A 26,097-nucleotide genomic window follows, 5' to 3' on the forward strand; every position below is an offset into this window, starting at 1 on the left:
TGTGTGTGTGGGCCCCAGACCTCCCCACTCACTCGTGATGGCACAATTAAGGGGTGAATACTTTCCTATTTGAGACTCTAGACCAGCCCTGTCCATTAAGAAGAGCATGCAAGGCCCAAATGCCAGTCACAAATGTGAACCGTGGCTGCGATTTTCAATTCTAATAGACACATTAAAAAAGTCAAAGAAAAGAGCAAATGGGTTTTAAAAATAGATTCTAGGCCGATCTGAGGAGCCCTGGTAGGCATAGTGGTTATGTGTTGGACTTTGATCCACAAGATCAGCCGTTCAAAACCACCAGTGGCTCCTCAGGAGAAAGATGGGGCTTTCTACTCTTGTCAATGGTTACAGCCTTAGACACTCACAGGGGCAGTTCTATGCAGTCCTATAGGGTCACAATGAGTCAGCATCAACTTGATGGCTGTGAGTTAGGCCAGTCTATCCAAAATAGTTTATCATTTCCAAGTGTAATCAGCATAGAAAGTTATACGATGTTTTACCTTCTATTCATACCCAGTCTTTACTGATGTGGGTTAAAGATCTCAGATCAGGCTACCCACCTTTCTTTTTTATTTTTCAACAGTTTTATTGGCAATTCGTCAGCACATCATACAATTCCATAGTTCAGCCATATCAAGAAGAGTTGTGCAATCTTTACCACAATTAATTTTAGAACATCCCCCCCCCCCAAAGTCGCTGTAATACATGTATTTTTTTATTTTGGCAAAAAGATACGCAATAAAACATTCACCAATTCCACAACTTCAACATGTATAACTCAGGGCCATTGATTATACTTTTTATGTTGTGCAACTATTTTTTTTGGCAACTATTCTTAATGACCCTCTCCAAACGGTTCCACAACCATTAAAAAGAACCCAATGCCCCTTAAGCAAGTACTCTTCCTTCTTCACCCATGGCAGCCATAGGTCAAGTTTGGTTTCTTGATATTCACATATCATACACTTCAATATTCAAACCTCTTCTAAAAAGAGTTGTAACACATCACAATCAGCTCTAATGCTCCCTCCCCCATCCCGCACCCACTGATTGCTCCCCTCCAATACACCATTGCATCAGTTATTGTCCCTGTTCATCCATTCCTCCTGCTTCCTCAACTGGGAGATCTAACACAATAAACAATGAAAACAAAATGAAACCGAAAGAAGAAAATAATAATACAAAGATTAAAGAGCAAGGAAGGGAAACCATCAACAATAATTTAAAAGCCAGAGAAGGAATTTCTTTCTTGGAATCACCGAGAAATATTTTAGCACAGAGCTAATTCAGGTTGGCTATGCGCATTTCAAGGGCTTAATACCCACCGGTGCCCAGTGGGACCATACTGGAGGGACAGGTGGGTACAAAGGTGGGTCCCCTGCCCATAGCGTCGAGCAAAGGGGGTAGGGGGCTTGTATTGACAAGGGCGGGAAAGAGAGGGCAGGGACCAGGTTGTTGGTTAGGGGGCCCCAGGAGGGTTTCACACGTTTCCCGTTTCTCCTTTCCTTCCACTCCATTCATGTCAAATGGGGTCCCTTCGAATGGGGAGAGGTTTAGCTACCTCAGCCTGCTCCCCGAGCCCACTGTCCTCTTCTAGTCGCTGCTCCCTGGAACCCCGGGGCCGGAATTCAAGGGGCCGCGCATCTCGCCTGGTGATTGCTGCCTTCCCTGTCACTCAACTTCTTGCTCCCGCCCCCTGCCCTGCAGTAACCGCCGCTTCCCTTGTTTCCACAGCGATGCCACCAAGAGGCGGGGTTAAGGGGGGGCGCTCGGCGCGGGTGGGGGCCCGTTGTTTTGATTGGTGGGTGACCAAGCCCCCTGTTTCCGCCCACGAGTGCCGATGCTCCACCCCCTCGGTGGGTCCCACACGATGATTGGCCAGCTCCCTCGGACCAGCGGTTAGTCTTAGGTTGGTCTGGCTTCCGGGGCGGGGACGTAGGTGGGAGACCCGCTCTCTGATTGGCCGGTGGGGAGCGCGCGGCAAGGAGGGGCGGGGCGGACAGGAGCCGTAGTTAGTGTCGCCCCGCGGTCGCGGGCGCGTGAGGTTTTCAGTCCTGTGTGGCGCATAAGGAAGAGGCCGCAGTAGCAGCCGCCGTGTGAAGGAACCATGAAGCATTATGAGGTAAGTGAACTAGGCCACGGGGGCTGCGCCACTTAGACTAGTCTCTCCGCCCAACTACGGGGTCCCCTTTCGTCGGCCAGGTGGTGCCGGACGGCGCAGGCGCCACGGGCGCGCTCGGCTCCGAGGGCCACCCGTGAATCCCAGTGCGCGTGTGCGGGAGAGGTATTTATAATTCTGCAACCCAGGCTGTTTTGGGGGTTTGGGTTTATTGGGTCTGAAGGGCCTAGTGGGGAGAAGCATGGAGCTCGCGTAAACGGAAACAGTCTCGCAAGCTCACAAGGGCAGTTCTCCCCTGCCCTGTCGGGTCGCTCGGAGTCAGTATTGACTCGATGGCAGTGAGTTTGGGGCCTGGGGAGCGTGTGGATTCCGTGCAGTTCCCGCGGGCTTTGGCGGAGGAGGTGGACCTTTGCTCTTGATTCGAGGCAGTCTTGCCACAAACCCTGCACCGGGCTATCTCCCCGGGTCGAGTCGTAACTTCACTAGGGACTTTGCAATTCGGCTGTCCCTTGTGCGATCTTTGGAGCCCTTCCTGGGGCAACCGAGGCGGCGAGGGAGGTGAGGTACAGCAAAGTCGATCTCCGAGTGCTGGCTAATCTAAGCGATCATCTTAGCCAAGCCCTGCGTTCTTAGCCAAGCCCTGCGAGCCACTGAGAAATCTCACGCCCACAGACACTCCTGAAGCTAGTGTCTTTGGACTCCAAATTGGATCCCCCTGCCCCCTTTTAAACGGAAACTGCAATATGCCCTTGATGAGCTCGATAATATAATGTCAACAATTTAGGGATCACTTGACTATTAGAGACTTTCAAGGGAATTTATTATTAGTCAGAATACTTCATAAGAATAACCGATCAAGGACTTGTGGAGGTTCTGTTACCTCTCTTGCCCTTTCATCATCATTGAGATACCCATTTTTTACAGTTAGTTCAAGAAGAAATAGCCCTAGACGTATGGCAAGTCACTTGCCCATAGGCCCCTTAGAACAGAGGAATTACGGAATGGAGAGGCCAAGTTGGAGAGAGAGGAGGCTTTCCATTCCCTTACAGAATTAGTCTCGAAACCCCACAGAGCTAGTTCTACTCCGTCCTATAGGGTCGCCGTGAGTCAGAATCGACTCCTCGGCAGAGAGTTTTAGCTGAGAGTCCCAAGTTCCTGGCCACTGCACCTTGCCTACCCTCAAAAGAAAATGGGGATGGGTGGAGCGGTTTCTTGGTTTTATTCACAAGTTGAATACTGCTCTCTTTCATGCCCCCTTTATCACTACTATTGATGTTTACTAAGTATACTTAAACCCGCCAATCTTGATTTTTGAGATGCTGTCAGGAATGAAGGAGCCCTGGTGGCATAGTGGTTATGCACGTGGGGGCTGCGAACCCCCAGGTCAGCAGTTTGAAACCACCAGCTTCTCTGAGGGAGAAAGATGAGGCTTTCTACTCCCTTAAAGAGTTAACAGCCTTGGGAATCCATGGTGCAGTTCTATCCTGTCCCAGAGGGTCTTGATGAGTTTGAATCGACTTAGTGGCATTGATCCACGATGAGGGGGTAAGATGAAATAAAAAACCCTCCCATGCCTGACTCAGCTGTATGATTTTAAAGTTTTTGGAACGTAGTTTTCTTTCTCAAACCCTCTGTGTCACAATCTGCTGAAGAACAGCCAAGCTTAGCTTGAAAGATGCAGGATAGATGTTGTAAAATGATGTTAGCTTGGCTCTGGCAGTCAGACAAATTCAGGAGTCCCTGAAGACACTTTGGGGGAAGGGTGTGTGCATGGATGACACAGTTCTCAGATGTTGGGGACAACCCGGTGCCAGTGACGTGAATTGAGGAACATGCTCTATCTTATTCAAAGTCCTTCCCACCCCCCAAAGAAGAGGGCTTTCAAATCCTCTGGTCAGAGTGATCTTAGAGAACAAAAAAAAAAGGTCATTTTTGCTGGGTTTTTCATTGTTCTCATTTTCTACCAGCAATGGCTGGAAGGGGAGGAGGGGGAGGACCCTGCCCCACCGAGGCACACAGACTTTTTGTAGGAGTGGAGCTCTGGCCCCACAGCCAGCTGCAGAGAGTTCACTGCAGTTGACGAAAACGGCCAAGGTGCTCTTGATCTCCTGTAATTCACCTTTCAGCAAAGGTGTCCGAGCCACATCCAGGGACACATTCCTTTTGGAGACTGCATCAGTTTCCACCTCCTGCCAGGCCCCTAGCTCACCCCACTGAGAGGTAAAGCCAGCTGGGCTGAGTCCTGCCCAGGGCTCCCTCATGTGGGTCAGAGTTCAACTCTAATCCCTAGGCCTTTCAGTGGCTGATCCCTCAGAAGACTTCTTTTGACCTTGGGGAGAGCCGTTGGCCATTAGAAAGTCCAGTTTGCAAGTGATGCTCTGGCAGGGGCGGCGACCAATGAGTGTCAGGCTGCGCGCTGATGCCCTCTAGCAGGTGGGCAGATTGGCCGCTGCCGCAATAACAGTTTCACATCACAGCCAGCTTCAGCTCTGTGATCCGCAAGGAAAAGGTGCCCTGCGCCCAGGCGGAAGCAGCTAGAGCAGTCACCCTGGGGCCTTGCCCGAAGCTGGCGCCTTGGAAGGCCAGAGCAGGCTTTAAGATGGTCCCGGGTTAGAGCAAGGTCAGTCAGAGAACTGCTTAGTATTCTGTACCGATTCAAGCAGGAAGATTTTTGGTTTTTGTTTTAATTGCTGTTTTTTTTGCCACCACAGATGAGACTCAAGATCCCAGTGGCAACTGGAAAAACAGCTGCTGCCACCTTGTAAACTCAGAGAAGTACCGTAACTGGGGGCACCTTCCTGAGCCCTCAGCTCACTGCCCGTTCTCCTTGCCTGCCCCCAGCCCGGGACCGTAAGGCGAGACCAGGATAGTCCTATGAGTGCCTAGCTGGTCAGTTGTCCTAGACCAGTTATGAAGTAGCAATGGAAACAATCTTACGATTGGTGGGGGGGGGGGTCACCACAACATGAACTGTATTAGATATTAGAGGGTCACGGCGTTAGGAAGGTTGAGAACCACTGCCCTAGACCAGTGTAATACCTGGCCCTAGGCCCTAGCTCCTGCCTGGTGCAGGTCTTCATAGTCCTCACGTGTGCAAGTTCTGCAGCTAGAGCTCTAGTCAGGAGGCTGTCGCCGGCGGCCACAAAACGGGGCAGGCAGGGGCACTTTAATGAGAAAGTAGGGCCAGCAGAGGTGCGTTACCTCTGAGGCCAAACAGTGGTGCCGCCCAGTGCAAAGTTGCTGACCACCCTGTGGGTGCTCCTTGACGGCTAGCCTATCTACTTGGGAAAGCAAAGATCAGTATTGAAGCCCACCTGTGAGGTGGCTAGGTCCCTGAGTGGCGCATTTGGGTTGTGGAAGTTTGAAAGCCACCCATTGGCACTGCGGAGGAAAGACCTGGCAGTCTGTAAAGATTTCAGCCAAGCTAATGCAGGGTGTGGCCTCCATGGCATGGGGGTGGGTTCGTGGTTTTGAAGTTGCTAGGGAAAAGGGGCGGTGCTACCCGTTGGAACCCTTAGCTATAATTCCACCATTGGGGGAAGACAGTTTGATTTGTCTCCAAACCAACCCACTGCCAAGTAGTTGATTCCAACACCTAGGGAACCTATTCAGGGTCTCTGAGCTTGTAAACCTGTGCAGGAGCAGACAGTCTCATCTTTCTTGAGCAGAGCAGGTAGGTGGGAACCTCTGACCTTGTGGTTAGCAGTGAGAGACTCTCTACTATGAAGATTTACAGCCTCAGAAACCCATTGGGACCAGGTCTCTGTCCTGTAGGGTTGCCATGAGTCAGAATAGAATTGAGGACAGTGGACTTTTTTGTACCAACAGGGCACCTTCGATCTTATCCGGTCTTGTCCGGTTGGCAAGAAGCAAACAAAGAACAGTGAATTAGTGTATCAAGTGAGACTTCTAAGACCTGTTTCTGGATGGATACACGCACAGTAAACGAATCAATTGTAACAAGAGGTCAGAGAAGCCCTTGCCCTGAGGGGGAGGGGAAGAGAGAAGCTACATCTGTTTCATTTTCAAAACGTGTGTGTATATGTGTGTGTGTGTGTTTGTGTGTGTGTGTGTGTGTGTGTGTGTGTGAGAGAGAGAGAGAGAGAGAGAGAGAGAGAGAGAGAGAGAGAGAGAGAGAAGTAGATTAGGAAAATCTGGGACGGGGGATCATCAGTGTGTACTCCTGTTTGCCGTTCTTTCGGCTGAAGTCATGTGTCTGTTGGTAGTTGGTAAGCGGTGAGGGGTAGCTAGGGCTCCTTGGGCACTGAGGCCAGTTCCGCAGGGTAAATTGGGGTTGTTTGCCAGTGCTGTGTTCAAGGTGGGGGGCCTGCCAGTGCGCTTCCTCCTGCTCTCTTCTGCCCATGCCTTCGGCAGGCCTCCCCCAAATGTGGGGCTCGTGAGTTTGCCTTACAGACAGGAAGGGACACTCTTTCTTAATCCGCTTTTGCTACTCTTGCTGAATGGTAATATCCGTGATGAATAACCAGGCCACTGCTCGCCAGCCGCTCCTGTCTCATAGCGACCCTGTTGGACAGAGCAGGACTGCCCACAGGGTCTCCAAGGCTGTCATTGTTAGGGAAGCAGACTTCCACTGCTGCAGAGGGGCCAGTGGGTCTGGACTGGCCACCTTGCAGTTAGCAGAGGAGTGCTTCACCCCTGTGCCTTCAGGCTCCACCGTAACAGTGCCAGGAGCCCTGGTGCACAGTGGATTAGGCGTTGGGCTGCCAACCACAAAGGCAGGAGTTGGAAACCACCAGCCGCTCTGGGAGCGAATCATGAGGCTCTCTGCTCCCATAAAGCTGTGTAGTCTTAGAAACCCATAGGAGCAGCCTGCCCTGTCCTAAAGGGTCCCCGTGAGCCGGCCTCGGCTGGATGGCACAGGGTTTGGTTTTGCCTTTGAGGATCCTTCCACACATCCTGTGAGGTGAGCTCTAGACCAGGACGCCCCCGAGCCAAGGCAGTGACCTGTGAGTGGTGTGAGTGCCTGCTTGAGCCCTTGTTGCTTTGACTGTACAGATGAGCAAACAGGCTCAGAGAAGTTGCCTGAGGTCACCGAGCTTGGCCCCTGCTGGGCTGGGCCTTGGCTTGGGTGTGCCTAGCTCTGGGTTTCAGTAGTCCCTGCCCATAGTGCTGTTCTGTCCACCCCCCCACCATTAGCATCTCTGAGAGTAGGGCTGGGCAGGTGTGTGGGTCAGTGGGGCTACTGGCTAAGGGGGGTTCCCCCTGCTCAGATGAGCTGGGCTGCCTGCGGAGCTTTGGGAGGTGAGAACTTAATGGGGAGCCACCCAAAAGGGTGAACTGTGCAGACCGGTCATCCTGTGTTGGGCGCTCAGACCGAGTCTGGGGTGGTGGTGGGAAGGATGGCAGGCTTTTCACACCCCACAGGCTTCTTTCTGTGAGGGGCGCTGGTCACTCCTCCAGCCTTCCAGGTGTTCCTCCTGTGGCTTTGCAGCCTTGCACTGCAGCCACTCCCCCCGTGGACCCTCAGTCTCAGAGCCCCGAATCCTCTGGCTTAACTTTGGCACAAAATGAAGCACAGGAGGCAGGAGGGGCAGGAAGGAATGGTGAATGGAAATGGGGAGCCTGGGAAGGGACGTGGGAAGAGTGCTGTCATGCTGAGGGGATCGCACCCAGTGCCGTGGCATGAACTGTGGAATGGTTGAGTGGGAAGCTAATCTGCTCTGGAAATTCCCATCCGAACTACAATTAGAGAAAAACACAACCCAGTCTGCACTTGGTAGCTGGGCACTACAGCCTCCCCAGAGTGGTGGGGCTGTCCCAGGGCCACACAGCCGGACCCCTTGCGTTGGGTGACATTTGTAATTAACTGATACTCCTGCCTAAGAAGACCTTCAACAGGATGTGTGGACACAGTGGCTGCAGCCGTGGGCTCAGACATGGCAGCGATAGTGGGGGTGGTGGTGTGTCCTTGCATGTGGGGCTGCAGTGAGTCAGAACCAGCCTGAAGGCACCGAACAACCACCCTGTGGGCTTTGGATTCTAGCGCCCTGCTCTGAGCTGTGCCGCTCACGGGCAAGTGTCTTAATCTCGGAGCCAGTGTTCTCTTCCATACAATAAGGAGGGCCAGAGTGCACATCCTCTGCACTCCTTCTCCAGGAACCTGACCTTGGCCACGGTGGGGGTATTTACACACACTGCAAATCAGGTCCTTCCCGCTCCCCAGCCTCTGGCACATTGACTGGGCGGAACCCCCACCTCGCAGGGTTCCTCCAGGAAGGTTATTCCGCTGAGCGTTACAGGAACAAACGATTGGACAGTGCTCGGGTCAGAGCCAGGCTCAGCACTGCGGCGGACCTCTCAGTTGCCCGTGCTGCCGGACTAGCCTCTGGATGCAATGGGGCTGGGTGGGGTGAGGTAGCGGGGAGCCAAGTGCCTGCCCCGGCCTGTGGTGGTTGTGGGTATGCACAGGGTGGGGAGCTGCCCGGCAGAGCCTTCGTGGTTCCTGAGGCAAATGGAGCGGGGTTTGGCAGTCCTGAGTGGGGCAGGACATGGGGTTGGGCTGAGGCCCCTGCACTTCCCAGACAGGCCTGGCAGTGTAAGAGAGGCTGGGACCTGGGGCTGGTTGGTCAAGTTCAGGCTGGGCCTTACAAACCTTGCTGATAGTGCTGGTGCCAAATGAGAACTTGGAGATCCTTGGCTGAGCAGCAGAGCATATAAAGAGACTAAGGCCCTGACTATGTCCTCAGCGGGTCTTATCTGTTAATCCTCTGTTCCTCATTATAAATATAGGGATTGATATAGCATCTGCCGTCGAAGACCCTCAAAAAAGCTGAGCCCCGTGCCAGGGCCACACAGCAGAGCCCGGATTCCTAGGGGCCCTCCGTGGGTGTCCCCACGTGGCCTAGTGACAAGAAGCAGTTGAATAGTGGGGGCTGGAGGATGGGGCCCGGGAGGCTGTGGGTCACCCTCTTGAGGGACTGAGCCTGCACTGTCACGGGAGACCTCTGGGCACTCCTTGCCTGAGAAGAGAAGCGGAGGAGGAGGAGGAGAGACTCTTCTGTGGGTCGGGACTGCCTGAGCTGGCTGCCAGGGGCCCACTGTGAAGGCTTCCAGCGTGTTCTCGTCACTGAGCAGGGCCCAGCAGGCTCCCCGAGGGGACTCCTGCTAGTCCAAGTGATCAAGTGTCAGCCGGCTTGGAAGTTGCTTTGTGGTGTGACTGTTCTGGACAAGGGGCTCTCAGGGCCCACTCTTTTTCACTGAGCTGAAGACCCATCCCAGGAGTGGTATTTTGAAGCCCTAAGCATCACCTGTTGCATGTCACAGCCACCTCACTCAGAACCCCCAACTCCCCACCCCGCCTCCTGACAGCCCCCCTTCCTCTGCAGCCGCCAGAGGCTCTTTTTCAGTGTCAACTGCAAGGTCTTAGCGTTTTCCCTTTGCCGCAGATTTGCCCAGTGCGGTGTGGCATTGGCTCTGGGTGGTTGGGGATCCCAGCCCATGGAGTGCGTGATAGCTTCATTTGCTCTCCTCCTTGTGGCGAGCATGGGGTGACACTTGCTCTTGCCTAGGACACGTCGTCAGGACAAGGCGCATCACTAGCAAAGGGCGTGCATCTGGGGAAGAGCATGGCTGGGAGCCCTCCGGAAACGGGGCTGCTCCGTGGTGGCTGCAACAGCGGGGTCAGAGGGATGGGGGATTAGGAGGAGAAAGGCGCAGCACTCGGGCTGCCTGGTTCTCTCAAACACAAGGCCACCAGGAGTCACAGCCAACTGGATGGCAAATTACAACCGCAATGAGCGTTTCCCTGCCTCACTTTTCCCCCAGAAACTTCTGGTCCTCATCTGTCCCCTGCTGCCTCATCACTTCCTCCTGAAGAATTGGCTTCCTTCACTCCCCCACCCCCCCCTTACCTGAGGGCTCTGTCCTTTGACCACGAGCCCTGGGACCACCCTGGATTCTTCAGCTGAGATGGAACTGCCAACTCTGCACTGCGTCCACCTTTGTCACACATCCAGCAGTTCTGCCTGGAGCCTCCCCTAGGCGCGCTCTCACCCATCACTCCTCCATCTGCTCCTGTTTCCCTCTACCGGTTGTAGGCCAGGTTCACGGGATGAGCACACCGCAGCCTCTGCCTGTCTCTTCACTTGGGCCTGAAGGGCCAGGTCTTGGTGGACAGGCTGTGGTCCAGGCTTGGGGCATGCTGTACGCTGTGGCAGCAGGGTGTCTGGACTGGGAGACACCGAGTGAATGACAAAGGCCCCCCCCCCCCAGGACTTTATCCCAAGGGCAAAGAAAGCCTGTTTTGTTGTTGCCGAAATGTGTGACCTTTGGAGGGGAGTGTGTTTGTAGTTCCTTGCAGGCTCTTACTTTCTAGTGTTTGCAGCAGCCAGTGTCTCAGCTCATTAGTTTGGGCTTTGTGCCATGAGAATCGCCCTGCCTCCATCAGCCTCCATCACTGGGTTAGTGTGAAGGGCCCAGGCCACCCCAGCACTCCGAGTGATAAAGGCTTTTTCAGCAGCTCCTGGGTGATGGGCAGGCTGGCACTAGGCCTGCCTTTGTCCCTGCCTGAACTCAGCTTTGATGTAACAAAGGCATAGACTGCAGGGGACTGGGCTGCCTTGTAGGACCTCCTGCACCCGATTCCCCCTTCAGCCATGCCTGCTGGGTGGTGGGGCCCCGCTGGAACTGAGCCTGTTGGTGGGCTGGGTCTACTGAGTGGGCGGTGCTGGCATGAAGCATTCGGGATCACGGGGCTGCCCAAGGGATCCTTGTCTTGGGAGACACTGTTTCCCAGGACCCCCCACGGGTCTCTGACTCTGGAGGAGTTGGTGGGCAGGGTGAGCCCATGTTTTCAGGGTGGTAGGGCTTGAGGGTATAAAGATCCTATCAGAATTCTTGGGGAGAGAAATGCAGAGTTTGAGTGATACTCGCTCTAGACAAGAAGCTGGCTCTTCCTGGCTGGGTACCCAGTGAGAACCCGGGTTCTGAGAGCGGCAGGAGAGGCCGCCCTGCCCTTCACTCCTGGAGTCCTGTCTTTCAGGTGTATGTTCACATGTCACCTCTCCAGAGCCCCACGCAGCCTCCAGCCCCTCAGGAAGTTCTGCAGTGTACCTTCCAGAATGTTTGCACACTTCGGCCCCCTCTGCCTTAGAGACGGGCAGCCCTCTGCTGCTTTCTGCTCGCTGGCTCCCAGCCGGGTCCCTCGGATGTTGTGGGACATTCAGTGAACATGTGAGGGGAGAGGGTCAGCTGGAGACCACGTGGTGCAGAGTTGGGCACAGGGTTGCCCGGAAGGTCCCAGGCTGGCAGATGTCGATGCCAGACGTTATGGGCTCTGTTGCCTCCCGACCAGGATGGGGACTGGATCAGTGGGTACCCACCATGGGTGCATGCCGTTCCCTGGGTTCAAAGCCCCGGCTATGGCCTTCAAGTGGCACCTGCCCTTTTTGAGGCTGGGCATGGCTTGTTCACTGGTGTTTTTGAGGTTGGCTGTTCTTTTTTGTTTTTTTTCTTCCCTTCTCCCTTTTTGACCCTGGGTCACCTGAGTTCTAAGGGTAGGATGGGGATTTTGTGGACTGAGATAAGCCAAGATCAGCAGAGCCGTTAAGACACCGTTTCCTCATGGGCACCTTGGGGTACAGTACCTCCTCATTCCTGCTCATCTGCGGTCCCAGATGGCATACTGGGGTGAGGTTGTTCCCTGGCTTCTGATTGGGGCTGGATGAAAGCCTGGGAAAGGACGGCCCTAAGACTGTCCTCTGCACGTCTGCTCTGCACTCCTGTCAGCAGAGGGCAGTGCTGAGTCCACCGAGACGAGGTTTGTGCTAACAGCTGCAGGGGGAAGGTGACCATGGAGGGCACATCTCTGGGCCCTTACAGATGAGGTGGGCCCACCCCCATGGTGTTCTAGAAGTTCTCAGCTGGACTCTTTTTTCCACTTGTCACAGTGCTAAGTAGGCCCTCCCTCACCCCATCTTTCATTTTAACTCTCTGAAGCTTGAAACCACCAGTTGCTCCGAGGGAGAAAAATGAAAATTTTCTAGTCTTGTAAAGAGTCACAGTCTCAGCAACCCACAGGGGCAGTTCTTCCCTGTCTTATAGGGTTGCCGTGAGTCAGAAATGACTGGAGGTCAATGATTTTGGTGTTTTTTTTTTCTTATGGTTTAAGCTGTGCGTCCCTGGGAGATACAAGGTTGGAGGTTCAAGTCTACCTAGCCAGGTTTTGTAGATCTCCTGAAAAGCCACTGATTTCAAATCCAGTAGAGCACAGCTCTGCTGTGACACACACGGGGGCGGGGGGTGGGGAGGGATGTCATCGCCATGGTTGGTGGTCTGGTGGTTGGAGCCCTGGAGGTCTAGTGAGTCAGTGAGGTCAGCAGTTTGCAGCCACCAGCGGCTCCTGGGGAAAAAGCTGAAGCTCCCTGTGTCCATAAAGAGTGACAGTCTCTGAGACCCCTTCTACCCTGTCCTGTAGGGTGGCTGTTCATCCGAGTGGACTCGATGGCAGTGGGTTTAAACTTAAACTCCTAGGGGTGGGTTTTGGTGGTAAGCTTAATTATAAAAAGTGAGAAACCCCGCCCCCCCCCCTCCTTCTGGGCTGCTATTGCTAACTGCAAGGTCGGCCGTTTGCAATCAGCAATCGCTCCCCTGGAGAAAGAGGAAGCTTTCTGCCCCTGCGAAGGACCACAGGGGCCACTCTACCCTGTCTTACGGGTCGCTGTGAATTGGCACAAATGGATAAGTAGTCAACTACTAACCCAAAGGTTGGCAGATTGAACACACCTAGAGGCACCTTGGAAGAAAGGCCTGGCGATCGTCTTGTGAGAAGTTGAATCTGAAATGCCTCGGCTTGCCCTACACTTGACATTGGTATGTCGCTGACGGTCCCTAGGTTAGGAACTTTGGTCATGCGTCGTTACAAACCAAGCCCTCTAACCCTTGTAAAGCCTATTCTTTTACAGATTCGAGGTACGTCACAAGGTTCATAGCAGCAAATGGGTGCCACTTTGTGACACACATCTAAACAGTGTTGTCACTCTATTATTAATAATACTTGTAATTGTATCATGTATCACCATGATGAAAATCAAAGCGTACAAGCCTTTAGTATGTCTTATACCGCAACGTAAAGAAAACCAGAAGTCCTTTTACACCTGGCCCAAGAAGCCACGCCACGATCAACAGAAAACACGGACGTTGCCAGGGGTCTCACTGTACCTGGATCCGCAGTCAGCAATCAGTGCCCTCAAAGGATGTGCTCATGACGGCGTTGGGCAGATTTGCGCCAGGCCTCCTTAATGTGTTCAAGAGCAGAGATGCCGCTTTGAGGGCGAAGGTGCTCCTGACCGGATGGTGGGTGAGGAAAACGGAGGAGACATGGATGAACTAGGGGTTGGCAGAGGATATGGAAGATGCCAAGATTGCCAGAATAGGCGCCCCGAAGGTGTAGTGATTCAAAACCACCAGATGGGGGAAAAAAACCCAACCAAAAACGGGGTTTTCTGCTCCCATGAAGAGTTATAGTCTTGGAAACTCACAGGGGGCAGGGCTGCCCTGTCCTCTGGGGTTGCTATAAGTAGCTATTGACTTGATGGCGTTTTTTTGTTTGGCCACAAAATGAACAAATCTACCTTGGAAAAAGTGCAGCCAGAACGATCCTTCAAAGCAAAGATGGTGAGGCTGCCGCGTACCGTGAACACATGGTCCGGAGAGAGCAGGTCCTAGGGAAGGCCATCCTGCTGGGTGAAGCAGACGGGCAGCACAAGAGAGACCCTCACTGAGATGAACTGACAGGAGTGGCAGCAGTGGACGCAAGCCTAGCCACCACGGAGGATAGCTGCCGGCCCAGGCAGTGCTGTGTTCTGTTGGGACGGAGGGTCTCTTGCTGTGAGTCAGAGCCGACTGGATGGCACCTAACCATGATGCTGAATACTTGAAGGCGCCCTGGTCGCAAGAATGGTTAATCGCATGCTCCACGTCACACGGAGAGGTCAGTGATTTGAATGCACCAGCCACTTCATGGCAGGAAGATGTGGCAGGCTGCTTCCACAAAGAGTATCTCCCCTGGAAACCCCATGGGGTAGTTCTTCTCTGTCCTAGAGGAGCGCTGTGAGTAGGAACTGTGGCTTGGCACAATGTCTAATGGGAATGCATGTTGATATTCACTCAGTTTGCAGGGGCCAGAAAGTCTCTGGCAACGATTTAAGCTCAGGTGCGAAAAATAAGTCCGAGACGTAGGAGGGAAGGACAGGATTTCCAAAATTCCTTGAGAGCAGGGGTGGGGGCCTTTTTTTTCTGTCAAGGGCCACTTGGATGTTCCTGACATCCTTCTCGGACTGTACTGATCAAACCTTTGATGAACTCACCCCTAATGTGATGGGGCCCTGGTGGTGGAATGGGTTGTGCCTTGGCCTGCTAACCACAAGGTCAGCAGTTTGAAACCACCAGCTGTTCCTTGGGAGACAGATGAGACTTTCCACTCCTGTAAAGGTTTACAGGCTCAGAAGCCCGTGGGGGCGGTTCTCTTCATGGACTCGACATGGCAGGTTTGAGAATGTGATGGCTAGAATTGCTTCTCTCTGATGGGGCGCAGGATGTTAGCTGGGACTGATTACCGGTCCCGGGGCCAGCGCCCAAGGGCCAGACGTGTCCCCACCCTGCTTTAGAGGAATTGGAATCAAAATCCATGTGCTCATTTGTGTGTTCAGCCCACTACAGGAGTGAGGGCAGGGTGAGGGAGTGGGTCTCCCTTTTGGGTGGTTTAATAAAACTAACGGTGGGCTCTTTCTCCCCAAACCTGAGGTTTCCTGTCCCCAGTTAGTGGTGGCTGCTGCAGCCTCCCAGCCAATGGGCCCCAAACTATTCAGGGCCCTTCTTCTCACACCTCGTGTCCAGAGTCAGCAAATCCTGAGCTCAGCTTTCAAGTCCTCTGGACTTAACACCTTCACTGCCACCCCTTGTGGCCAGCCAGGGCTTGGCAAACGAGGGGCACAGGGCCCGACAGCCAACATGTCCAGCTTCCCTCGGAGGTAAGGTCTTGCAAGCGGCTCCCACAAGCTCGCAGCCTTGCAAACCCAGTGGAGCGCATTTGTCGCTTCCACACGTGGGGCCGCTGGGGATCAGAGCCAACTGGACAGCCGCCCAAGGAAGGCTAAGGAGGACAGGCTGGCAGTAATGTTGTCTTCAGGATTTATCGCAGTTCTGTCCTGAGAAAAGACAGGCCACATGGGTCTGTGGCAACGGCTCAGCTCTGCCAATCAAGCTGGAAGGCAGCCGTGGACGTTCACTCTGTCGGTCAGGAAGCGTGGCTGTGCACCAGGACGACCTGACTACCAACACCCACACTGGCATGGCGTCCACTTTTCACCGCACTCCATAACGAGAGGACTTCAAAAAGCTGGTAGAAAAATGGGATGAAGGAAGAATAGCGTTTTCCCATGAGTTTCTTGAAGCCCCCTGGTGTTAGTCTCCTTTTGACTTCTTCCTTTTTTAATTTATAAGAGCCCCTTCTTAGCTTGCCAGGAGTGTAACAGTGGGAGACGGAGGAGTGCAGTGGGCCTGTGGGGCCTGGTCTAAGCCACCCTTCTGCCAAAAGAGTTACTGCCACAGCCATTTCCTGGGCTCCTTCCAAAACTGGAAAACCAACCTCACTGCCATCGAGTCGATGCCGACTCATAGTGACTTGTAGGACAGCATAGAACTGCCCCTGTGGGTTTCCCAGACAGTAACTCTTTATGGGAGTAGAAAGCCCCTGCTTTCTTCCTCGGAGCAGCTGGAAGTTTAGAACTGCTGACCTGGAGGTTAGCACCCCAATGTGTAACCGTTGTGCCACCAGGCTCCTTCCTGGTTCCACCTTATTCACAGTCCAGAGGGACCCTTTCACAAGCCCAGGTGGCCCACCACCCTGCACAGTTGAGGAGTTTCCTTGGCTCCCAGTGCATCCAGAGTGGAAAGGAAAGTGCTCCCAGTACCGTGCATGCACCCCCCTGTAGCCTCTTGCTCACTCGCCTCAAGCCTTCTCCTCACTGTTGCTTAAGCGCAAGCTTGTCCTCACCCCAGGGCCTGCCTGGAATTCTCTCCCCAGCCACTTACCTGGTCCCTTGCTCTTTGCTTCACTCCCTGCGGGGCCTGGCGGAAGGCCCACTGGGCCCTGGCCACTGCCAGTTCCCTTTCCTGCTGGCTTTTCTTTGTGGCACGTGGCACTTACCAGTAGTACACTCTGGTGTTACTGAATCGTCTCCACACAGGCAGGGATATCTGCATCCTTCCACACCTGGGTCCCCGGGGCCCTTCATAGATAGTGCTGCCTTAAGTGTGATCAGCCAGCATCTCAAGGGGTGAGTGAGCGAGCCTTAGCTTCCTCATCCATAAAAGGGGCCTTGTGGTCATACAGGAGATAACTCCTGTCGAGGATGGGCCTCGGTATCTGCTCCTGGGTGATCCAGGGCGAGCTCCTGGGTGGGACTCACCTTCCTCCAGGGCTTGGGCCTCCTCACTTGGGGCAGTGGCTGCACACGCTCTCTTGTTCTGCTGGTCAGCTTGGACCCAACACGGGGCCTTGAAGGGCAGGGGTAGGTCTTGACTGTCCTCCAGGGGTCCTGGGCCGGGGGAGGTAAAAGCAAGTGTCAGGGAAAGCTCTGCCCCCTCCCTCCGGTCTCCACCATGCATTCCTGAGGGTTCTGCCCCAGCGTCCTGGAGGCTGCGCTGACTCCCCTGTGAGCTGGGGTGGTGGTGGTGGGACTGCCATCTAACAGGCTTTGCCGAAGTGTCGCCTGAGCCAGTGGAAGTCAGACTGTGGGCTGTGGTTGCTGGGGAGGGCGGCCAGTGACTGACCTCATGAGGGAGCTGAGAGCCCTTGGCTGGGGTGTGGCTCTCTTGGAGGACAGGCTAGGGCTCACAAGACCTGGCAGTTTGGTTTGTGCCGACGCTGGACGTTCCCTCCTTCTGTGGCACCGTGTCCAGACCCAGGGCCAGCCTCCAGACACAAAGGTGACACAGTGTTGCAGTGTTTGCTAGAATCAGTACCAGCTTGAAAGAACCCTTCAGAACTGAGTGCCAGCTGGGGGTGCTGAATCCGTGTGTGTGTGTGTGTGTGTGTGTGTGTGTGTGTTAGAGAGAGGAAGAGACAGACCGACTGACCTTTGGGCCCAAGCTGACCAGGTTAGCACCAGCTCTAGCACTTCTGGCTGTGGACCCTGGGGTCAGGATTGGCCCTGCCCAGGCTTTTTGAGCTCCCGGGGCAGGGGGCAGGAGGAAGTGCGGTCTTTGCATGAGGGAAGCTCTGGGGAGATGGTACTATCATATCAGCACCCCTGGCGTGGTGCTCAAGGTAGATAGAAACTTCGCCCAGGAACCGGCTTTGCCTAGCTGCTCTGGGCACATCGGCGCCCCCTGGAGGTCCCTCCTTGGAAGTGGGTTGTGGGGAGTGGAGAGAGAAGCAGAGGACACAGGGCGGGCCCAGGCAGTGTAGGGACTTGCCCCCAGTCCCTCTGGGTTTGCCCAGCACCCCCTGCCATCTTCAGTCTTCTGTGGTCATAACACACAGCTGCCTGATGGTCTGGGCCCACTGAGCACAGGGCTCCGCCAAGCAGGGACCAGCGGTACCAGGCACTCCTGGTCCCTGTCTCACTGCCTCTGAACCCCGCACCCTATCTGCCTCCTACCAGCAGGCGGAGCAGCTTGGTGTGGGCACTCCGAAGGATCCTGACCCTCCCTAGTCTGGCTCCAAGGAGGGAGGCTGCAGCTAATCTCTGGACCTCTCAGAGAAAGGAGGTCAGAGTGAAGCTGCCACTGGCGGGAGGGAGGGGTTGCTGGCTGAGCAGGTGCAGCCTGTGCTGGCGTCCTGGCAGCTGAATCCAAGGTTTTTTCAGCTACCCTGGCTTTGGCAATGTGACTGGGTATTTCTGGAAAGTGGAAGGGAGGATGTGGTCAAGCTGTGCTTGGTCCGGGGGAGCTATACTGCCCGCCAGGCCAGGCTGGCTGGGGCAGATTGACAGGAGTGGGGGGAGTGCTGGCAGGTAGTTGGCCAAAGGCTGGCCGGCTGGGGGCTTGTTGGGTCGTTTGCATTTTGCTTGGGCTCTTTGGTTGCCCCTCAGGACTTGTACCCACGGGGTGCATGCATGTTCCCTGTAGGTTGAGCAGGCACCCTCTGCGTTGTGCCAGGCGCCTGCTGGAGCAGGAGGGAGGGAGAGAGAGAAGGAAGAGGGCCTTGCCTTCACATTTGTAACTGACCAGAGCCTGCGTCTTGCCAGGTACCACCACCTCCTCCTCTGTGAGTTGGGCCAGAGCAGGAAGGGGCAGTGATTGTCCCTGCCCTCACCAGGCTCCTGGCCACTGTGCTGGACCTGTGTGCAGTGGCTGCCCGTCCATTCCCCAGGTATCAGCTCCTCCCGCCCGGAGCCTACTAGACACACCCTCCTGCTGGCCTCAGCCCTCTCCCTCCAGAGCACCCCGTTCACTGTGAACCATTAGCAGGGTCATGGCACTGCCACCTTCCCAGTCTGCTCAATCTCACCCCTCCACTGACCCCACCTAGTCCAGCCCTGTTGCCCGCCTCTGCACCAGTGCAGCCAGCTCCCTGATGTAGAGGGCACCTGGGTGCACCTTTGTCAGGGCACCTTCCTGCTCACAACTGGCCCCCATTCCTCATGTCATTTGGGGTAAAAAGCTTAAGCCCCCTGTGGCTCATGTGCCCTGCACAACCTGCCCTTTGACTCACCGACTCCCACTGCCATCGACCGAGTCTCTTGCGGATCGTTACGGGAACATAAGCCTCAGCTTTCTCCTGCGGGTTGGCGGGTGGGGTTGAACCACCAACTCTGGTCAGCAGCCCAGTGCTTAATGACAATGCCACAGGGTCTCGCCAGACCCAGTCCAGCCTCAGGGCCTTTTTACTCCGAAATTGGCTTCCCCAAGGTCTGCATGTGGCTTGTAACCTCGACTTTGCCAGTGGGTTCTTTTGGTCCCTGCTGTGTCCCCACACCTGGAACAATACCTGAAGGACTGACCTTGACAGACTGTCCCTCTTCTCCATCCCACCCTGCACCTGAGCCCGCGCTCCAGCAGCCTTTGGAATCTGGCCTTCCCTTCCCTGGGAGCCAGGCGGCTGGCTACAGGCTCTCTTCCAACCACGGAGGGCAGCTACGGCCACAAGGTGGCAGCAGAGAGCTTTGCAGGCCTGGATGGAGGTTGACCTCTCCCGGAGCACAAGTGGAGTGATTGGGGCAGCAGAGCTAGACTGTAGCTCCTGAGCAGTGCCCTGGGGCAGGTGGGGAAAGGGCTGCACAGTCCCTCCTGCTCTCTGACCTAGTGCCTTGTGGATGGGCACCTCTTCCTGGCCATAGTCAGGATTCATGGGAGGACATGAGTGCGCAGCCACTGCCCCCCTGCCCCCATGCCGTTCGGCTATTGTTTGCAAGATAACCCTTATTCTTAACAGTGTTGGTTTCTGCCAGGGTACCCAGGGTCCTCACCTCCTCCACCCATGGGGTTGCTGTGCGTTGGAATCCGCTTGATGGCAGCGAGTACCCTACACAGACCAGCTGGTTATGTAAAAACCCGCGTGACCATGCCTACAGAGGATGGCCACATCAGAGCACCACATCAGAGCACCAAGCGTAGCATGACTACCGTTACATACATAGCTGCCAAAACTGCTTCCTTGCACAGCTGCCTAGCCATTACAGCCAGGGTCGCCCGGGCTGCCAGACAGAATGTCATGTGCAAAACGGTAGAGCTTTCGCTGTTGTAAATGCAGAACGAGGGGTGACTAGGCGGTGGGTAAGGAGGAGGAGGCCTTCTCAGTTTTGTTGCCATCGTCTCCACGTAGAATGATCCTGTCAACTGGGGGTGGGGGGGGGGCGCCCATGACTCGGGAGAGGTTAGCAGGCCCAGAGAGGTTGGGTTACTTGCCTAGGGCTGCACTGTCTTTTTGGCTTGGCCTCAGCTGCGGGGGTATGGGAGCGCAGCTCAGGAGGTGAGTCTGCCACTGGCCCTCCCCCCACCCTTGCTCTGGGGTGCTGCTTCGGAGGGCCCAGCAGCCTTAGCCCATCAGTATGGGCCCCCTCCAGGGGGGATGGGGTTACCAGTGAAGGAGGGGAGCCCAGCTAGAGCCCCCTGGGGCCCAGTTTGCCAGGAAGGAGTTTGGAGGGTCTGGCTCGCACAGGCTGCGCAGAGGGAGGTGCCTGGGGCATGGACATGGGTGAGGGGGATGGGTGTGACCGGCAGACTCCTGGTGTGTATAGTGATGGGGGGAGTGGAACCCCTTGGACGCCAGACAAGCCCACGTGCCCTCCCAGATGTTTCCAGAGCACAGCACAGGGGCTGGGAGAACGCAGACCTCTACCTTCGGGGCCGCTCTTTTGAATAGATGGTCAGAGAGGCCTCCCTGAGAGAACATCCGGGGGCCCCAGGGACTCGGGAGCCCCCTTGTGGGGTCAGTGGGGGCTCCTGCTCCTCTTGCTCTATCAGCTACTCCTGCTGGGCTGGGAGCCTGCCTGCAGGGAGGGGTCACCGTCACTGGCCCCGAACCCCTCCTGTGGGTGGGCTGGGGCACCACCTACCCGCTGGCCCCAAGCCCTGGCCTGACCTCATGCTACCACGAGTTGCTGTTGGCTGGCCCTTGGAATCTCAGGCCTTGGGGCGAGAATTCCTTCCCTGCTAGTGGAACTGTCATCACAGGCCACCCGCCCATGCCCCAGCCCAGGACGCCCTATGTCCTTGTCCTCTGCCTGCCCATTGTGCCCCTCTGAGGCCACTGGGACACACCTTGGGTAGATGACCAATCCCCTGCCTGCCCTCACTGCCGATGAAAAATGCTCGGGGACCCCCTTTCCCCCAGTCGTGGGAGCATAGCACCTGCCCCTTGTTCCTCCTCCCTTCTGTGGGGACCACCCCCGCCCCCAGGAAGGCTTACCACTGCTGCCTGCCCACAGCCCACCCACTCCCCAGGTCCAGGGCCTGAGCCCACTGCCTGCCCTGCCATTGGCACCCTCTGACCCCAGGCCTGGGAGCACCCTGTCTCCCACAACCACCTCAGGGTCTCCAGTGGTGGGCCCGATGGAGACCCGCTGTTCTCTGCTCCAGAACCATTTTTCTTAATCGTTTATTTGGAATTAATGCCCTGCACTTAGGAGCTTGTAAAAAGAGCAGACTGAGGCCCTGTGCATCATGAGCCCCCAGCTAGCTAATCTGTGGCTCCAGGGGCTCGGGGGCAGAAAAGGGGAAGGAGCAGACTGGGTCCCTGGGTGCTGGCTCTGTGGCCCACCTTACCTCCTGGGGCCCCCCGGGCGGCTCCTCCGCAGGCTGGGTGCTGTCTGATTCCGGCCCCTCCCGGCCCTTGCAGCTCCCTTTCCCAGCAGCCTGGCCCCCGGTGGACCCTGGGCTGTGTCTGGGCTGGGGGAGAGGGGGGACGATAGAGTTTCACCCCCCCCCCCCCCAGCAGCTGGCAGGCAGGGCCGTTGTATTTTAAGCTGTTGAGTGGTTCAGCAGGAACTTAAGGCTCCACTCCCAGCAGTAGAGCTGGTGGTGCCGATCTGTGGGCCACATGGGCTCTGAAAGTGTGGGTACTGCCCACCGGGCCCAGGGGCTATTATTAGACCCGCAGCCCCAGGTGCCCAGGGCGGCTGTTCCAGTCCCTCCCAGCTCCTTCAACTGCATTCCTGACCTCACCCACAAGCCCCATTGCTGGGGCCTGCAGGTTCCCTTCATGGGCCCACTCTGCCCAGCCCCGTTACCCTGCGGCTCCGAGGGGCTGTGCACCCAGGGCCCCTGACCTGGCAGTCAGGTGGCAGTGGGCTCTCAAATGGGGGTTGGTAGGTGGTGTCCTGAGGGCTTCTTGGCTGGCAGAGCCTGTTCCTGGCACTGACTTGCTTTTCTCATGGCTGCCAAGCTGCCCATGGGTAGACACACCATACCCAGGCAGGGACCTGGTGACCCACAGGGGAGCTGAGATCTGATCTCAGCCATGCTTGCCTTGTGGCAGGGGCCGTGGTGCCCATGGGGCCTCCCTGCACCTGTCTTGACAGCTGGCAGCTACTGAGTACCCCGCCAGGTCTCTGCTGCCACCTCAACCCACTCACAGGGAAGCGGCACCTTCCACTGCCCAGCCCATGTATGCACGCTGACTGTGTGTGTGTGTGTGTGTGTGTGTGTGTATGTGTGTGTGTGTGTGTCCGTCCCAGTCCCTTCTTTCAGGGTGGGCAGTCTGCCCAAGGGTCCACTGAGAGTCCCATGAGTGAGAATGGTCACCAGCTACTGCTGGACAGTGGCCGGTGGGGAGCAGCAAATCTGGGCCTGCCTGCATAGCCTATCCCTACCATGTGCCTGCTGTGGTCCTCAGGCCTTTGGAACCTGACCCTCAGGCCTGGAGCTGGGTGTGATGCTGGGCCGACCCATCTGGAAACCTACCCTTGAACTGGCTTGAGGGGGGACCTGGGGAGGAACGGGCTGAGTGGGCTGTGGGGTGGTGGCTGCACAGGGATTGAGACCTCAGCTCTGCTGGGTGCCTGTCCGGCTCCTTCTGCTTCACGGGAGCTCTGCACCAATGACACAGGAATCTGTCACCTCCCTGGGAACACAGATGCACCGGCAGAATAATCCGGAGTGGCTCTTAGAGCTCAGGAGGGGAAACGGATGATGTATCTCACGGATTCTCAAAATAGCTGGGGTTTCTCCAGGCCCAGTGGCTGCCTCCCTGTCCCCTCCCCTTGGCCTGGGCAGCCCCTCGGACCTGGTGTGGGCTCTGGACCCTGGTTGGTGGCAAGGGCGAACCCGCCTAGCAGCAGCTCTGTGGGTGGCCTGGCACCTGGGCGCCCCCAGCGGAGGCCAGTGGCACAACCCCCCGGGGCTCAGTCTGGGCTGGTTTTATATTTAGCCAGGCTGAGGTGCTGGTGCCGCTCAGGTTACAGCTGGCAGGGAGGCTGGCTGTGCAGGGTGGCGTGGGCTCCCCTCCAGCACGGAGGCAGAATTTGATCGGCCGCTGGCCCCGCACTGCGTCCAGTGGGGAGGTCTGTGGAGGGGGCTGACGGGTGGCAGCTAGGTCACTGGTTGCGGCGGGTGTAGAGTGGACCAGGCAGGGCTGGTGCCAGTGCTGAGGGGGCATGGACATGAATTTGGTGCCCCGAGAGGCCAGTCAGGGGCTCCCCCCAGGCCTCAATTGTTTCCCCTGGCCTGCACCCCCCAAGGCAGCCAAGAGACCTAAAAAGGCTGTTCTCTTTTTCGAGGTGGAGATTCTGGATGGGAAGACACGGGAGAAGCTGTGCTTCCTGGACAAGGTAGGGCCCGGACCCCCACTCCATTCCTGTGGCTTTGGCCAGAACTGGGGAGCAGCCACCTGGCTCAGGGGAACCCTTCCATGTCCCCTGACGTCTGCAGGACACCTGTGGCAGCCCCTCACCCAGGTGGTCTGGTGGTCACAGCAGTGAGGGGCAGGGACCCTACAGAGCTTTGGGGCCTGGGAAGGAGCTGCCTCCGGCAGGCCTGGGATGGGGCCTGGATCCTCCCAAGGAGTTCTGGGGGGAAGGCTGGACTGGACTGTGGGCTTCCTTAGGGGCATTTTAGGTGTGGTGGAGAGGAGGGGACAGGCAAGGTTGAGCACTACTAAACCAGCTGGCCGAGCCAGAATGTCACCGCCTGGGTGGGAATGGAGCCCCCAGACCCCTTGTTTGCTCACTTCCTGGCAGGGCCTTCAGCTGCTTGTCATATCCCATGCCCTCACCGCAGTGACCTCCCCCTGAACTCTTGGCTGCCTAGGCCTTCAGCCCTGGCCAGGAGGGGCCCTGGCTGAGGCCCTGTGCTTGTGCTCCCCCAGGTGGAACCCCATGCCACCATCGCAGAGATCAAGAACCTTTTCACCAAAAGCCGTAAGTCACCGTGGCCGTGCTGCCCCAGGCTTGCCCTCCGGGCCAGGCTTTTGCTGCCCCAACATCACAGGCTTTGTAGGGCTCACCAGGCAGGCATCCTGTGTGGCCACCAGCAGGAACACCCTGCTGGGCTCCCCAAAGGATGAGATCCTGCTCTCCACACTTCACGGACTTGTGTCCTGGGCCCACACAGACCTCAGACCTTGCCCAGAGTGGGCAGGTGGGGGTGCTGGGAGCCAAGACCCATGAGCAGCTAGGGTGGCACAGTAGCAGGGCTTGTGGGGTGGGCAAGGGCAGCGGGGCTGTGGCCAGGCAGACACTGACTGGCAACTGGCTCTCCCTGCAGATCCGCAGTGGTATCCTGCCCGCCAGTCCCTCCGCCTGGACCCCAGTGAGTACAGCTGCCCACCTGGCCTGGGGGCTCCGGGGGTGGGGATTTGAGCAGACCTGAGCCACCTCCTTCTCTGCAGAGGGTAAGTCCCTGAAGGATGAGGATGTTCTACAGAAGCTGCCTGTGGGCACCACGGCCACACTCTACTTCCGGGACCTTGGGGCCCAGATTAGCTGGGTGACGGTGAGTCCGGTGGGGGCCCCTCCCACCTTCCTGCACTGCCCCCCTGCCTTTGTGCTTTTGGGGCAACTCACCTGGTCTGCCCACCACAGGTGTTCCTGACAGAGTATGCAGGGCCCCTCTTCATCTACCTGCTCTTCTACTTCCGGGTGCCCTTCATCTATGGCCACAAATATGACTTCACGTCCAGCCGGCACACAGTGGTGCAGTGAGTGGGGTGCTGTGGGCCCATGGTGGGAGGTGCGGTGGGGTGGCCTGATGGGCTCTGCTGAGCCTGCTGCGCCCCACGCAGCCTCGCCTGTATCTGCCACTCATTCCACTATGTGAAACGTCTGCTGGAGACGATCTTTGTGCACCGCTTCTCGCACGGCACCATGCCCCTCCGCAACATCTTCAAGGTGAGCACCACTCTGGGCCCCGTGCCTTGTCCCTGGGGCCCTGGCCCTGTAGGCCTGGGCCCACCTGTGCCATGTCCGCTGTCTTTCAGAACTGCACGTACTACTGGGGCTTTGCGGCCTGGATGGCCTATTACATTAACCACCCTCTCTACACGCCGCCCAGTAAGTGGCCTTAGGCTGTCCCAACCAGCCTTGCCCTCGCCTGGGCCCAGCCCCCTCTCATGGTCCCCTTCTGCTTCCTCTGTAGCCTACGGAGCACAGCAGGTGAAGCTGGCGCTTGCCATCTTTGTGGTAAGACAGCTGGGGCCCAGGTGCGAAGGCTGGGAGGGCCCGGGCTGGACTGGGGCGCGGGGCTCTGAGCCTGTGCCTGCTTTGCCCACAGATCTGCCAACTCGGCAACTTCTCCATCCACATGGCCCTGCGGAACCTGCGGCCAGCAGGTGGGTAGTCATCGGGAGGACAGGTTGGGGTGGGGGCCAGACTGGTCCTCACTCATCTGCTCCTTCCCACCAGGGTCCAAGGCCAGGAAGATCCCCTTCCCCACCAAGAATCCATTCACGTGGCTCTTCCTGCTGGTGTCTTGCCCCAACTACACTTACGAGGTGAGGGTTTTCCGGCTCTCATATGGAGGGTCCAGGTCTAGCCCCAGCAGCAGGCTGGGGCAGGGACATTCCCTGCTTGTACCCATGTCCCTACCCCACCACACTCACCCTCCCTGATTGCCCCACCATAGGTTGGCTCCTGGATCGGCTTCACCATCATGACCCAGTGTCTCCCAGGTGAGCCAGCCCCTGCCTTACAGCACCCGCCCCCTCACTGTCCCCGCCCCCCACCCTCCCAACCTGACAGCTTTGCTCTTCCCACAGTGGCTCTCTTCTCCCTGGTGGGCTTCACCCAGATGACCATCTGGGCAAAGGGCAAGCACAGAAGCTACCTGAAGGAGTTCCACGACTACCCGCCCCTGCGCTCGCCAATCGTCCCCTTCCTGCTCTAAGCCAGGGCCCCAGCCTTGGTTCCAGCCAGGCCCTTGTCCCCCCACTCACTGTTATTCTGCCGAAGGACTGGGGCGGTCACAGCTTTCCAGCACATGGAATAAAACCCACCTGCCAGCTGGACATGGGCGCGGCGTGTTTTCTTTGGGGCAGAGTGGGCACTACCATACTGCCCTTCCTGTTCTGGGCACTGTAC

General features: G+C 56.7%; 1 protein-coding gene across 1 annotated transcript; it reads left to right on the forward strand.

Moving 5' to 3' along the window:
• Window positions 1-1,986: 1,986 nt before the first annotated feature.
• On the forward strand, window positions 1,987-26,024 carry TECR (trans-2,3-enoyl-CoA reductase). Its single transcript, XM_075536895.1, has 13 exons — window positions 1,987-2,122; window positions 23,302-23,352; window positions 23,889-23,940; window positions 24,287-24,331; window positions 24,411-24,514; window positions 24,604-24,719; window positions 24,804-24,909; window positions 24,999-25,071; window positions 25,157-25,200; window positions 25,292-25,349; window positions 25,423-25,511; window positions 25,643-25,688; window positions 25,776-26,024. Exons 1-13 carry the CDS (start codon window positions 2,108-2,110, stop codon window positions 25,901-25,903), a joined length of 927 nt encoding a protein of 308 aa, XP_075393010.1. The 5' UTR covers window positions 1,987-2,107; the 3' UTR covers window positions 25,904-26,024.
• Window positions 26,025-26,097: the final 73 nt, after the last annotated feature.

The sequence above is a fragment of the Tenrec ecaudatus genome, chromosome 1, assembly GCF_050624435.1.
Source record: "Tenrec ecaudatus isolate mTenEca1 chromosome 1, mTenEca1.hap1, whole genome shotgun sequence".
Lineage (NCBI taxonomy): Eukaryota > Metazoa > Chordata > Mammalia > Afrosoricida > Tenrecidae > Tenrec > Tenrec ecaudatus.